We start from the raw sequence: 16,422 nt of genomic DNA, 5'->3' as shown, positions 1-16,422 counted from the left end.
TAACTTTGAAATCCCTAAGGCTTGTAAGTAATGGAGGGATGGAGTACCAAAACCCTCATAAATGGTAAAATTATGACCTTTCTGAAATACAACTGCCTACAAACAGAATTGGATGTATTCCCCACCATCTGTTATCATATTTTTTCCTTGTATGTTTATTTTTAAAGGATATACAAGTAGTATTTAATATTTTGATTAGTTCAAGGAAAGCCAAACCTTGTGTTTTGCATAAAAAAGCACCATCTTAGATGTGTTAATTTTCTAAAATTTTTCTAAATGTTATAGGGAGTTATTTTTTACTTTCCTTTGAAAGGACATATCCGAGAAAAACAGTCTTAAATTTTTATTTCATCATTATGGGAAGTTACAGACAGGAGAATTCCACTTTGGCACAGAGGATTCTCCATTTTCCATGGAGAGCTGGATAAATCAGCATTTTCTTGGAGTCCAAGTGAACATAAAAACCAAATGACTTCAGAGAAACCCTGGTCTTCTGCATTTCCACTGACAAAAGGGGATCTCAGACCAAGGTCTCAGATAAATCTCTCAGATTCCAGGGTAGAGAGAAATATTGAAAAAACCCCAAACCTGATCTTATAAAAGATGTCTATACATTTGTACAGTTGTTTTATTTTGATCCTTGAGAACTGCAGATAGATGTGGCCCAAAAAAGTTTCTGGTGATGCATGACATCAACTTCATTGAGTCTTGCATAAAAGGCTACTCCACTAGTGAACCAAAAATGACCAATTTAGTAGCTATATCTCTCCTGTAAATTAACAAATCTGTACTAAACTTGACTCTCACCTCTTGGGAAATAAGTTACATGCACTGAGGTAACAATAGATTACTTTTATTCCCCCCCTCAGAAATTTTTCCACAATTTCCATTTTAGAAAGAATTTAAACTTACTGATTTTTTTCTTTTCTTGAGCATTGCTGTGCACACATCTGGGCTGGCTCTATATTGTTCTGTGTATCCTAGTATACATGGTTCATTAATTAATGTTCTGTAAGCAAGAAAGCTCAACTCACAAATCAAGCACACACTTCAATCTGCACTATTTTAACTCAGTGTCTTAGTGAGTTCATAAAATACCATATGTAATTATATACAACTTTAATATTTTTTTTAAATTACCTAAAAAAGACTGAGTTTGGTGGGGTTTGCCCTACAAGATGATGACGACAAAATGACCACAGATGTCCTGTTGTCTTGTTCACAGCTGAAGCTTGATGAAATTTGTCCCAGTGGCCAAAATGTTTGCATTGCACTTGCCGGCTCTACATCCACATGATGTAAATACATGGATTTTGCCAGTCTCCAGAACTTTTACATGTTCAAGAGAATTAGGACTTAGCTATGGTATTCCCCAAAGATGCTGAGTCAAATTCCTGCTGCACTAATGCCAGGGAAGAGACAATAGATTTCTAACAAAGAAGAATTTAGCCTGTGTTGCTTCTTGAACTCACCGTAACCTCAGAATTTAGAAAAAGGACCAAAAGCTTAGCAGCATTTACAAGTGGCAGCTGGGTGAAACCATGGGGATAACAGAAAATAAATGTGCAGACCATCTATACCTGAGAATTGTCCTTTAAGCCAGCACTTCAAAGAGACCATTGTTGACATGACAGTTTTTATCAGAGAATAAATATTGCATTATTTGCTTTCTGTATAATGTCTTCTCTACTTGAAAATCTCCCAGCTGTTACTTAACAGGTGTTTTTATTTGCCATGCCCCACCCTTTATCTACCACAAATTTAATACAGATTGTTCTTCCCTGGAGTTCTTTTGTGGCTTTGTAACTGCAAACTTTGTGTGTTCCATATGCCTGTAACAGACTTTAGAAAATGTTTTCAGGGCATTTGCATTAATTAGAGAATTTGAATATTCAAAATTTTTAGATATTTCTCATACTGCAAGCTTTGCAAAAATCCTTTGGCTGGAATTTGCTAAATTATCTTATAATAGGAAACGCACATTTAGATCCCTCTAACAACTTAACCCCTCCCTTAGCAGTCATCTTTTCAGGCTTCTGGTCCTTGCTTATTAAAGTCTCCTTCTCAGGGGTGTTATGAGGATTAGTGCAATGCAGAATGATTTTACAATGGCTGGACAACAGACACAAGTGGATAAATACCAGTTACAGATGCACACATGATTTTTCTCTCCTTATTTCTCTCCTGTATATTTATGCTCCTTTGGAATATACCTCCATAGATATTTAAAACAAGGAGATCTTTCAACCAAGATTATTTTCTTCAGCGCCTGAACAGGTCCTCTGCAGGTGTTTTGCCAGTGGTTAATTTATGACACACCATGAGGTGCAGCATTAAGCCAAAAATAAACTCCTGGCTCTTCCACTATTCCTTTCCAAGTGCTGGTTTAGTCTAGTGTTAGGAAGATGCTACATATACACAGTAATTAATTTTCCAATCCTAATATTATCATTTTGAATTCAAAAGGGACTCAATTAGTCATCATTACAGTTTAACAGCCTGAAAAACTTTAGTGTTAATAAGTAACTGAAAAAGTAAATTCCTATCTCTTCTCATTTAATCAAGTATGGGAATTTTTCAATGGAAAAGTTAGAAATTTTAATACAGCACTAGGTATGAAAATTGAAATGTTCATGACATACTTTCTGTAGCTTCATATAATGTCAAAAATTATGACCAGCATCTTCCCTGTCTGTGCTAATGATGATGGAAGGGAATGAATATGCTGTGCAATATATTTTTCCCTGATTAATGATAAGAAGAGACAAAAGCATTTGTGGATTTTCACTGTGTCATGATGTAAAGGCTGGTCTGGCTTGTCTGAAAGTGACAGGAATGTTTTCGTCATTTATACTGATATATTTTTAACAGGAAATGCCAACCAAATGATCCTTATGGCTTTTATGGGCCAGTAGAGCAATCTATTGCATTTCAGTTTTGCTTCAAATCTGTGCAGACTGTCTCATACAGTGGGAGCAAGGTTATGCAGTGGAGTAATCTCAAGTACATGAATTTGAAGGGGAAAAAAACCCAAAACACCACCAGCCTAGGAATACAATACTCAAACTTCAATATGCAGACTCTTTTTACATGGAAGTGATGGCTTGGGAGCATAAATAAAAGTTTGAGAGGTCTCTGTTGTAGACTCCTGGAATTTAATTTCAAAAGGATTTATAAAATTAATGCAATCTGTGTTTTATGGCCAGAAACAACAGCATGGCTGTAACTGTTTATGGTTATAATTCAGTGTCTTGGTACATGCTCAGCGTGAAATATGAGCAGGGTCTTTCTTTATACATTTATTGTTTGCAGAATCATGTCCAAATCATGTTACAAACAATTACACCACATAAAGCCTGAGTATTTATCTGGTTGTATAGACAGATTATTATATTCTTAGGCTGTAAATTCCTGTTGGTTCACAAGAACCTCTGTGCTCTCCTTGAGGCAGTCAGCTTCCTGCAGGCTCTTGAGAATATGAATATCTCACATATATGCACAGAGCATATTTATTCAGTGACACAATTTTCATTATAATGGATGGGGGTGTTCAGTTGCAGGACTGTTCTGTTGGAAATATCCATCTTTTAGGGTTCACTTACAGACCAATTTACTGATAGGAAGGAAAAATTTCCCACCAAGTTCCAAAAACCCTAGCAAAGGTGAAAATGTCATGATGAGTGCTGATTTGAGTGAATGTGAATCCAGCATTTCATTCCCTGTAAACTCATCAGCTAGAAAAATTAAAGCTCTCACATTCATGTATTTTAATTCATTCTGTGCTGTTTCAACTTAGACTGAAAACTGGAAGTGATTGCTTCTATAAATTTAGGAATCAACATGACCTTTGTCATATCTGACGGCCTCATGATCATGCATAGATGCTTTAATTAAATCTCTGCAGGATATTAGAAATATTAGTCCATTCCACAGGTATGGGTCTGAGGTACAGAGGGAAGCTGTGGCTTGTCTTCACTGAGCTCCTACATGATGCAATCAATACTTGATCTGTGACAGGACACACAAAAAAATTGTTTAGGTACCATTTTTAGGTGCTAAGAAAAGTGTTTCTAGGCTGATCCACTGAGTTGGAGCAATTTGGACTGAAAGTAAAATGCTGCTGTTAGGGATACCTAAAATTTCAGCTTCTGGAGTTGGAGTAAGTCACTTGAGCTCAGCACTGTGGGCAGCTCCAGAACTCTTGGTCAGGGCAGTCACTCTGTCCAGTGATGCTGCTTTGGACAAAGGAACTGTCTCTGTTAACCACATTTTGCAGTGAAGACAAACCACCATGCAATTTTCCCAAGAGAAAGCAGGGTGGGTCTTCTGAATCTCACTTATTTTCTGCCCAATGTGTGAACTGTGAGCTTATGTACTGACATTGCTGAATGGTTTTGTACTACTGTACATCATGATTATGTACAGACATTGCTGAATGATTTTTGTACTGCTGCTAACAGTCAAGAACCTGATGTTGCATATTTTTCATTAATGACTAGCATGAATGGGAAAAAACCCCCAACAATCCCTCCCCTGATGATTTGTGAAGGTTTCCCTTCAACAGTAAATATTATCACTGATGATGTTAATGAAGACATTAGTTTCACAGCATTTGAAGTACTGAAACACTCCACTGTTAACTAGCCTAGTGGGGTTTATGCTAATGTAAAATATAATAAAGTAGAGGCCACTATCTCTTTAAGCTGAAAGAAAAGAAACTTGTTTCTACTTCCAAGGGATGCCTAGCGTGTGCTTATCTAATTGACTGTGTATTTTGTCTAGGTGTTGAGGGAAAGCTAAGAGAATGAAGGCTCTAAGTCCCCAGTGGAAGCATGATATGGCGATGCAGTGCTGGTGCTGAATTGTTCTCTCTGATGGCTCTATGGGAGTGGATAGCACTGAGTCTTCATTGCTGGGTTTTAGCAGTTGCTGCTGTCTCGGATCAGCATGCCACAAGCCCCTTCGACTGGCTCCTCTCTGATAAGGGACCCTTTCATCGCTCACAGGAATACACTGATTTTGTGGACAGAAGTCGACAGGGATTTAGCACAAGATACAAGATTTACAGGTATGAAGCAAAGGGAAAGCAATTAAACAGATGCCATCCTTAGAAGTTATAAATTATCAATAAGGGTTTCCTTTAAGGGAAAGGTTCAGCTGTGGGAGCAAATCTATAGACACCAAATTCATTGCTGAAATATATGCAAGGCCACTGTGTATTATGGGAATGCTGCTTGTGTTGTATCTGTTTTATTTGAAGAACTTTTGATAATTGATTATGTTGTTCTGAAAAACTTTGTTGTTTACTGCCTACCTCTACTGTGTCCTAGTGATATGGTTAAAAATGTGCTAGGGATTCAAACACCACCTTTGGTTGCAGAGGGATCACCTTTGATCATGCATCAATTGCTTTCTGTGTGGCTCATCGGGACTTAAGCTGAGGTTTTAAGAATGAAATTGTGGCTCTGCATATACTGCTGACAGAACAGACTTTATGGTACAAAGCAGGGCATTTCAAAAGTGACTCAAAAATGTTTAATGTTGGTTTATGCCATTTAATGTTTATCTATGCCATTGCTTTGAAAAGGGGTGTTTGCTTCTCTGAGGAATCGAGTGATAAGAGCCACTGTGAATTTTAACAGACGTTGCAGGTACTTTGGTCCATCACAAATCTCAGCATTAGGCTGGCCCAAAGTAAAGAAAAATAAAAGGGAAGGCTTCAAAAGTATAGGTCTGCTTGAGGATTTGGGCTTTGCTGTGGAAATGCTTCAATGAAATGTTTGTAACCTGTAAGTCTCTATTTTGAGACAGCACTGGTGAAATATCTCCTCAATTATGTGCAATGGGTGTAACAGTAGCATCCAATATTATCAAGCATCCAATATTATATGGGCAGGAAAAGGGGAGCTCAGTCTAATATGAGTGACCTAATGGCAAATAGACTGAAGGACAAATGAGAGACCAGGAGAGATTAAAGACTGGGAAAATAAATCTATAAGCAGAGAGACTTTTTACTTCAAATTGTGATGAATTCCTCCCAACAGCCAAAAGCAAGTGGGGCAGCAGGGCAATACAGGACAGATTTTCAGCTCCCTTAATAACTGTCCATCCTACAAACACAGACCATGTTGGTATGGGAAGACACACGCTGATTTCACTGAAAAGCACAGAAGAGGTTGTGTAAATGTCATACCTATTTTGGGATACTATTCCCTAGTCCTTTAGAAGAAGGTAAGAGCGCTATATGTCTACATGTATATTATATTTAATTCAGTGTCCAGTAGCCTGTGACAAAAGTGCTGGCCTCAGCATGTAAAGATTTTATTTTTAAGGAGTTGGCTTTATTTTCCTTTACCAAATACATGCAGTAGAGGGCACTCTGTCGCAGGTCAATTTTGCAGCGGGCTCCTTTGCGATCTACAGAGAAATTAAACCCATTTTGAAAATAAAGTGTGATTTGGAAATATGCTTGATGAAGTGGCTTGTCTTAACAGAACAGCATTGCCCAATATTTACTGCATTTTAAAAGCCAGCTGTCAGGACCAATAATGTAAAGCCAATAATGCAGAGACTGAGGCAGCATATTTTATTCCCATTATTCTGTATTAGTCAAAACTGAACCAAAATTATCTTGCTAAAACATGAAAGATGGAATTGTATTTCATTTGAGCTCTTACAATCAGGTCCTTGAGAATTTTCCTCCTCTCAGCCATCATTACAGCAACATTGTTAAGTTTCACAGATCTGTAATCACACTGCTAATATTTATTTGGGTTTGTGCATAGGTTTCAATTGACTTTAATTTACACAATCCCACAGAAAATGTTTCTCAGCTTTAGTTCCATTCTCTGCCTACTCCAGGAAGCCAGAAGAGCCACAAGCTGTACTTTTTTGATTCAACCCTCCAAAACCAAATCCTATTGTAAAGTTTCCTTGTAAAATATGGTCCCATTAGTGAGCTGTGCAGAACACCGTGACCTTGTTAGAAGCCACACACTGTAAATTTATTCTCTGTTGCTTCTTTAGGATTTGGAGCCTTATTGTCTGTTCATTCCCTCACCTGTCTTTTACCTAATGGAAAGGATCCCTCAGGGACAGGTCCTTATTTGAAGAGAGAGGTAAGGAGGAGGAAAGCCCCAGCCTGCAGGGACTCAGCTGAATTAACCAGGGAGAAAGGTGCTAACAGAGCCCCTCCAGTCCCTGAGCCCTTACTTCAGCCCTTGAACCACACACCTGAGACCTGAAATTTAAAGGTTAAGGATGAAGGAAAGTCTTCTTCCTTCATTTTAAATCCATGCCAGCTCAAAATCTATGTGGTGAAGGATGAGTGAGATTTGTAGGGTGAGGGACTCCAGGGGATTGTGCCCCATCTGAACCCTTCCTGGCAGGATGTTGGTAGCACAGCAGGGTCAGACAGAAAATGACTGAGGACCCCTTTTCCTTTTTAATGGCACAAATGTGGCAAGAGGCTGCAGGCTACCTAAAGGAATGCTTCTCTTCTAAAAGGGGCTGGCTCCAGAAGAACCAACAGGGCTTTGAGCAGTAGCAGCTCACCTCCTGTGTCTCCAGGCTGACACAAGAGATGACCAATTCTATCTCTCTGCCAAAACCTATCAAGTCCTGCTGGCCATGGGAAACAACTTAGGAAGAACAACCTCACACTGGGACTGTTTGCCTACAACTAGCAGAAATGAAACAGCCTTAATAAAAATAACATAAAGCCAGCAGTGAGTTGCACACATTCCATGTCATAGTTCAAGGTGTGTAGCAGGAGATTTCAACATGAGACTGCTGTCTGATTTTTGCTTTCCAACAGTGGAACAATTATTCAGTGACTAGAATGATATTTTCATTTCCCCTCCGTTTGCAGTCTCAGGAGAGGCAGTAATGATGTGGAAAAAAATTAAATCTTGATGGAATCTGTAATATCACAAGATTTTATTTCGTTCCCTCATTAAAAACATTCTCTATTTTAATCAAAATCATATTAAAAAGCAGAGAATACATGTTATTCTGCTCTTGGTTATATCAAGTAATGCATTTTCCTGTAAATACCAAAGTTACAGGTGCAAAGGCCTTTGTCTTGTACCATTGTTTGACACTGGTTTAAATGGGGTCGAGCTCATGCACTGCAGGCCCATGAAAGATACAGAATGATTAAAATCAGATAATAGGACAGAGAAATTGGAAAAGCACCCAGTAGAGAGAACAACAAAGAATATTAAAATGGAATTTACTTGAAGGATACATTGTCATTATTTTTCAGCTATTGAGTAAAACAATGTTGTGCTAATTCTTTTATTTCTGTCACTTGCGTGGCAGGAGACAGACTGATTTTAAAGTTTAATTTCACATGTGGCAATTGTTTTTAATGATGCTCAGTAGGCTTACTTTTTTCAGTTGTTATTTTACATAACCTGTTTCCATTTAAAATTTGTGCAGTCAGACTTTTAGGCTAAAATAAGAAAATTGATCACTCAATTTTCTGTTTTCGTGAAATCACTGACGGGTTGTGTTGGAAGGGACCTTAAAGATCCCTCAGATCCCATGGACAAGGACACCTTTCACAATCCCAGGGTGCTCCAAGCCTTGTTCAGCCTGGCCTTGGACACTTCCAGGGATCCAGGGGCAGCCACAGCTTCTCTGGGCACCCTGTGCCAGGGCCTCACCATCTTCACAGGGAAAAATATCCAATCTAAATTTACCCTTTTTCAGCTTAAAGCTCCCTATTTGCATGGTAATAAGGCAAAAAACAACTGCTTTGTATCCACACCCTGTGGTCACTGTAAACAAGTGTTCATCTGACCATGAATCTGTTATAAATTATTGGGATGAAGCCTAGGATTTGCACCAAGGAACACGCTGATTAACTGAGCCCAATTTCTAAAGAGGTCTTAACTTCAGCATATTTTTTTAAGCATAAAAGTCACACTTTTTCTTATCTCCATGAATGGCTTTTGTAGCATCAAACAATCATGGGATAAAACTAGTGCATCAATTGTGGGAAGGTACCAGCAGAAAAATCATCTGCTACCCATGTTTCATTCTATAAATTAAGGTTCAGTTATGTTCATGGGCAAACAAGCTGGCTCTCTCCAAGGCCAGGAGTATTGAGTGTTACAGGACAGAGTGGAAAGAGACACATAAATATGAAATAAGTTTTAATCTGATATTGCAGAACACTAAATAATATGCAACTGGTTATCAACATTGTAATAAGTTGGAAATTTTGGGCTGGTTGTGTTGATTATGTGATTATTATGGCAGTGTTCTATTCCCTGTAATGCTTCAAAGGAAATACCCTCCTGCAGGAAATGTAATAATTGGAACAGTTTTTGGTGGTATTCTTTATCACTGATCTATGAAGAAAACCACCAAGAAGGCACCTGGATGGCTGCTGAAAACCCCTAAAGCCATGGGAATGCTCTGTCAACATTTCATGGAAGGTGGCTCCAGCAGTTAGCATCAAGAAGTATTTTGGCAAGGAAAACCAAGTTTATAATTTGTTATTTAATACACAAAAGGAGTGCTGTGCCTCTTATGTAAATCAGCTACCCAGACAAAGGAATTTAAATCCAAACAGAAATGAGACAGAGAGGTTACCAGGATGGAAAGAGTGATTGTGAAATTATGCAAAGAACTTACATTGTATCAGAAGAGGTAATTTCTACAGAGATAGGGAAGTATTCAACCTATCAAATAAGGTCTTGAGGAAATCTCCTCAGGGATACTGTGGAATTTTGTTGAAGCAAAATGATTTAAAACCTGAAACAGATGTGAAAAATCAGGGGAAGAAAGAGCCTCACACTTTCTTTTAAGGTGGAAATACTTAACAATATTTAGAGGGGGAAAAACAGAGTTGAAAGAGGATACAATTCCTGCCAACAGAATACATATTATAAAGTAAGATGAGCTATCTAAACCAAAAGCCATTACTGTCTCAAAACCAAATTGGTATAAACTGGCTATGAATAAATTCAGGTTGGTTCTTTAGAAAAGGTTCCTAATCATTAAAGAAATTCTGTGACATACAAAGTTACAGAAACTTCCTAATCATACAAATAGGAGGAAAGGATTTTATGATGTGATGCAGATAAAAGTGGATGAAGTTTTAGTGACCATTGACATCCTTTGGGGCAACTACACCTAACAAGTGCCCAATACTACTCTGCAAAAGATTAAAAAAAAGAATCTCTTGAAGCAGTGAGTTGTCCTTGACAGCCTGGTATTCATGTAGCTTGAGAAGATTCCCTTAGAGGTTGTTTTAAAAGTGATTGTGTTCATGAACGGCTACCAAAATAGAAGCATTTGAAAATAATGCTATCAAGTTAAAGATAAGAACACACTGGGTTCCTCTCCTTTGTTCTGAATCCTCTGAACCCATAGGGCAAAGTGAGCAAGACTCAAGACTGTAACAGGGCACTCACTAATATGTTTCAACTCCTGTGTGTGAACCTAAGTAGGGCCAGCATTAGTTGGTTTTGTAATTTTTTTACTCATTATCAAAATATTTTAGCCCACAGGTCTCACTAGACTTGACACATGTGACAGACAGTTTTAATAAAATCCATGGGGCTTCAGCTGAGCAGGTGCACAACATGCCCTGAATCACAATTTTCACTCCAGTTACAATCTGGAATAACATTTCCTTGTGCTCTTCCTGAGGGTGATTTGAACTGATTAAACTGGAATTTTAAAGTGTGGAGAAGAATTAACAAAGGTCTTCCAACGGTGGTGTTTTAATGGGAATAACACTGTTATTCCCATTCAAACACCTTTCAATACAGGTGCACCTTTCAATACAGGTGTTTGAATGGGAATAACAGGAATACCAGAAATCCCTGCCTTTTCCAGCAATTGGCTCGATCAGTAAATAGCTTCTGGTCTTTGTCGTAATTGGTTCCTTTAGGGAATATTGCATTCAACTTGGTGGATAAAATGTACAGAAATCAGATGAATCATTGTTCCCAGAATGTTTGCAAAAGGCTAGGTTTGGGAATGCACTAAATCCTCTTAAGAATTTCAGGGGCTCACAGGCTGGTAAGAGGGAAGAGCTTGAAGAGAGTTTTGGGGATTTTGAGTTGATACATTTCCACTGGAAATATAATATTTGTAGCCCAGTACATTTTTAAGAATGTCTGGATATGAAAAACATCAATGAGTTTTGATTTTGGATTCTGATTGTGATACAACAGCCTCTCTTATTCCAGATAGCTGGACATAGAAAAACATGGCACCAATTAAATAACTGGTGTGGTGAAACTGCTTGAATAAGCACATGCCTGAGCAAAATTAAAACTTTAGATGACCATATTTCCAGGTCTAGAAATACCTGGATAACATCCTCCAAAATCATTGAGTTTCTACCCCTTTGTTCCAAATGCAAACCCCTTTCATAGGAAAGAATTTTTGGTTTAATTTTAGAGCCTAAAACATATCAGGCCATGATGTTTTACAATTAGCAATTCCTGTTATCAAGATTATATAATATCAATATGATATTAGTTTCTTGCTCTTTATCCAGGGAATTCTCTGGAGGGTATGTGCTTGTGAAAAGGTGGAAATAAGAGAAAATTTAAACTGAGGAGCCATGCATACATAACAGAAAAGTTTAGAACATGTTTTCAGATTAATTATAACCAGAGCCTAGTTTAATTTAGCCAGAATATTAAAGGATTGACAAGTCGCTAGACTGGAGTTTCACATAGGTGAAGGAGGGTTTGGCAGTCTCCAATATCACTGGGGCAATCAGGGGCCTCCAAAGACATATATCAGAGACAGGAAAGGTGCAGAAGATAAAGACTGGACATTTGTTGAGGTCTGTGCTCACAATGCCAGTTGTGTAATGGGTCTGCCATGCATGGATAAATGACATTTCCACAGGCTACAATGGAAGAGCCTGAGATATGGTGGGTACTTGTCTCTTAGGAAAAGGGCAGACAGAAATGAAGGCTCAGAGATGGACAGGAATCTAGGGGGATAGAATATAAGAAAATAAAGGTAGCATAGAAAGTAATCTTACCCGTAATGAGTTGCAGCTGGGCTAATTATTAAAGATTACGAGGAGACCTGACATTAAAGGCCACAGCTGTAGCCAATAAGAAGAAGAGTGCTATAAAAGAGTGGCTTGGGTGGTTACTGGGGAACTGGGGTTGGTTGGTTTCTGTGAGAAGGAAGAGGCAGAGCTTAGAGGAACTGCCTAGAAAAATCATCAAGGAGGTATGAAACTCTTCCAAAAAGGAGACAATAATATGGAACTTTTGCAATATAATGACAACAAGGCAGGCAGTTCTGATTCCCAAAATTACCCCATTTTTCCAGCTCTCTGACATCTATAAACTAGCATGACAGAGAAGTCATGTGCTGTTGGTGAAGGAAAGCACTTTTTACTCAGGAACAAAGGAGAAATCAAGTTCATTTTTGAGACTGCTCCACAATATCATCCCATGTTTGAAGGTCTTGGATAAAAGGCCCCATCCCTGGAAGTGTCCAAGGCCAGGCTTGACAGGGTTTGGAGCAGCCTGGGATTGTGGAAGGTGTCCCTGCCCATGGCAGGGGGTTGAATAAGATGGACTTTAAGCTCCCCTCCAAAACAAACCATTTTGTGAGTCTCTGAAAGCGTGACAGCCCCTGGAGGCAGAGAGTATTTTTAAGTGATTCTTGCTTCCTATAGGATCTGCTGAACATTTAGTTATTTATCAAGAGAGTTATTGAGAGTCATTCAGTTATTGAACAAGTTATTGATCAGAGAGCCCAATTCTACAGAAACCGAAAGCCTCGAGGGTATTTTGCCAGGGACCAGACTCAGACCTACCCCATATACCCTCACTCCACTCAGTGTCACCTTCCTGGGTTTCAGAGGAAGGGTGGAGTTCCTCTTGGTGAGCTGCAGCAGCACTGGGCAGGGTGCTGGGGAGCAGTGCTGGCTGTGCCAGCAGGATTAGGAGTGTTCTCAGGAGTCAGCTTGACAAGAACACGAGCGTGTTTCAGCTTGGCAACAAAGGAGACTATTGATGCCAAGATTGCCTTCTGTATATCTTTTTTTCATAATACACTGCAGGAGTCTGTGTTTTGACAATCTCTCTTTGTATTTCTCCCTATTTGTTCTGTGTATTTAATCAAAGATCCTAGAGAAACTCAAATGGCAAGAGAAGAGCAAATCTTATTTTTTGTAAACATTATTATAATCTATTTCCAGAACTCTCTTTCAAAATCTAATGTTTAAGGATAATTATTAGATCAAACCTCCTACTGATATGTTTCCCAAGAAGAAAGAACATTTGTTTAGAGAATATGGTGTGTCATCATTTCAGTTAGTGAGTTCATGAATCATTTAAGTTGCCCTAAAAAAATTAGTATAATAGAGGCTGTAACTTAATGGTTTCATGCAATCACTGAAGTAGTGTAAAAGCTGTTTAACACTAATAACAGAAACATTCTTCAGTCAGCAGGGTAGTCTGACAGGATTTTGCACATGAAATCAGGTCATTTTCATTAATTCTTTGAAGACATTTTGTTAGTTTGGTCTTTGTTCTTTCATTGCCCTTCCTTTTCATCTTTGTTTCAGTATCCCTGCTGGTACTATCAGTGATGTTCAAGATGTAGAGGATATCAAATGCTGATGACTTTCATAAAGGAGAAAACAATTACCAAGATTTCTTTTAGTTACTGAAGAAAAAAGGATTTTAAAGTTTTTTTTATTACTTGAAGCAAATTCTCTGTGCTTTTGTTTGAACCCCCATGTTGCTGTTTTCCCTTACTGCTTAGGGCAGTAGCTGTCTCCAAACAGAATGGCTTTCAGGTTTTTCTTTTTGACTATATGTTAAGTCTATATTGGTGGCACTTTGTACCTTATGCAGAGAAAAATGACTGAGTGGCACAGAAACCTTCTCAGTATAAAAAGCCAGTGATATTGATTGGGGTGTGTGATTCTTTGTATAGAAGGGCATTTGTGCCTTTTCCATGCAGGAAAAAGAACAACTGACACTGAATGTGCTCACTCAAGAATTTTTGTCATTTTCTGCTACTATCATTAAGTTAAGGTTGTGGTCAATATCTCTGAATCCAAATCTTACTTGTCTTCTAGCTCGGATTGATTGATTCTACAGGTTTTCACAGTCATTATGCTGGTTGTGAATTTTTTTTTTTTTTTTGTAGCTACAGTTTCATTCCAGCAAAGACTCTTGTGAAGAAAAGCAATACTTCAAAATAATGTCTTGTTGCTCGATTCTGCCTAGAATCCCAATATGATTGTTATGGATAACAGTGTTCTTAAGGTCATTAATGGCTCTGTATCTCAATTCATCTTCTGATACTCTCAATTTCTACTTTATTTATGCAGCTTGAGAAGAGAAGATATTGTTACTGACCAGACAATTTGATATATACAGAGCTATGAAAAATGCACACACAGAGCCCATCAGCAATTTAGAAGTTGTGTATGCAGGTCTCACATGCATCCATTCTATCCAAGAGATAGAAACTGGCTTTGAGGAGTGAATGCTAATTTCTTGAGGGAAAAGCACATATAGAGGTTTTGACTTATGTGAGTAACATAATTTAAAATCAAAACAGAAGAGGCACTACCAAATATTCAGAAAAAAAGCAGAATCTGAGTACTGAGGAAATGTAATTGATTAATCTAAACTAAATATTTGTGTTTCAGCTAATTCTGAACTATATCCTTATAGTTCTTGAACTATAGCTAATATAGATTGGATGCTTTGCTAGGAGCTCAAATACAATATCATCTTTGCTTAATGATATATATATATGCTCTAATAATAGAAATTAAACAAAGACATGAGTTTATTATTAAGTCACATCTAATTGTATTTTATTTAGCTGCATCTTTAGCCATTTACAAAAAATACTGCCTACTGATAATAATAATAATGACGACGATGGCTAAACCTTACATAGCATAAGCAGTCTGATAACCTGCATTAACAAACAGTATGTGGCATTTTGTCTGCATTTAATTTATTTCCCCATGCAAAATAAATGTTAAAAATTATGAATAAGTTAGAGTGATTATAATGGAATACACAGAATTCAAGCAAATGAGCAAAAGACTGATTATTTTCAGAGATGCCTCAGTTTCAAGACTCTCAGGAATCTCAGGTGTCCCTTGAAGTGGAGAAGCAGGGGAGCTCACAGCCCTGCAGGGTAATTAGTCAAAAGCCTGCTAGCCAAGGGTGTGTTGAAGATGAAGGCTGGAAACAAGTACCTGCACATAACAGGAAGAAAGCTCCTCTTTGTCCTCCTCAGAATTTGACAAGCAGGGCTGGCACCTCCTGCACCAGGTACGAGGCTCTGGAACTAGAAGGCCAGACAACTGATGAGGTGGGCAAAAGTCCTTCTGCCATTCTGGGGCCTCCTAAAACACCACCACCTATACCCTAAAAACACCTGGATGAACTTTTGGAGCTTTTTGGAACAGGTGCTGTGGGAGCCAGCTTGGAAAGATGCCCTCCTTGGATCTGCTGTTTGTCTGCAGCTGGGATTTTTTGAGCAGAGTGGAGGTTGGGACCATCCTGGCCACAGCAAGCATGGAGGTGAGTTTAAAATCTCTGGTGGCAGGAGGAAAAATGCCAGCAAAACCTCAGCTCTGGCCATGAAGAGAGCAACCTCAGGCTGATCAGGTGACTAGTGAGCAAGTTTCCCTGGGAAAATGTTTTAAAGGTGCTGGAGCCCATCAGCACTGATCAGTTTTGCTGGTCAGCAATTCCCAAATGCTGGAAATCAAACAGAAGAGGTGGAAGACCTGCTTGCTGAACAGGGATCTTCTCTTGAAAATAAGGCTAAAAAGGAATGTGTGGAAGCAGTCAGATGATGTGGGTAGAATACAGAGATGCTGCTTTCCATTGTGGGGAGAAAATCTCGCAGCTAAAGCTCAGCTGAAGTTGAGGTTGCTGGAACTGTGGAGGAAAATTAGAAGCGTTTTTTCAAATAGATTAATGGCAAATGGCAGAGTAAAAATACCTTGGGCACATGCCAGGATGAGGATGATCACCTCACAAACTGGGACAGAGACAAGGTGGAGGTGTTAAATGCTTTCTTTCCCTCTGTCTTCAGCACGGGTGATGGACCCAGAGAGTTTCACTGCTGTGAGCTGGAGCGCTCTGCTGTGTGAGAATGATCAACTCCAGTCTATTCTGAACTTGTGAGTCATCTCCTGCTCCAGTTGGATCCCTACAAATCTATGGGGCCTGGTGGGCTTCATCCAACAATACTCAAAAAGCTGCTGAAGTCATCGCAAAATTTTGCAAGACCATTTTTGAGCAGTCTTGGAAATCCAGAGAGGTCCCAGCTACCTGAAATCTGGCAAGTGTTCTGCTGATATTCAAGAAAGACAAGAAGGAGGACCCTGGAAACTATAGGCCTGTCAGCTGCTCTCCAGGGCCTGGTAAAATTATGGAG

General features: G+C 38.8%; 1 protein-coding gene across 3 annotated transcripts in view; it reads left to right on the top strand.

Annotated features, from left to right (window-relative positions):
- LOC102065228 (BMP/retinoic acid-inducible neural-specific protein 3) overlaps positions 1–16,422 on the top strand; it is a 195,412-nt gene that overhangs the window by 13,430 nt on the left and 165,560 nt on the right. For 2 of the 3 annotated variants that reach the window (XM_005490194.4, XM_005490195.4), the window contains exon 2: positions 4,783–5,068. The exons of the other annotated variant lie outside the window; for it this stretch is intronic. In XM_005490194.4, coding sequence (XP_005490251.2) covers positions 4,833–5,068 — 236 coding nt within the window. In that variant the 5' untranslated portion in view covers positions 4,783–4,832. The remainder of the gene's footprint in view (positions 1–4,782; positions 5,069–16,422) is intronic. 3 annotated transcript variants of the gene reach the window in all.

The sequence above is a fragment of the Zonotrichia albicollis genome, chromosome 8, assembly GCF_047830755.1.
Source record: "Zonotrichia albicollis isolate bZonAlb1 chromosome 8, bZonAlb1.hap1, whole genome shotgun sequence".
Classification (NCBI taxonomy): Eukaryota; Metazoa; Chordata; class Aves; order Passeriformes; family Passerellidae; genus Zonotrichia; species Zonotrichia albicollis.
This window is presented reverse-complemented; position numbering and strand designations above follow the sequence as displayed.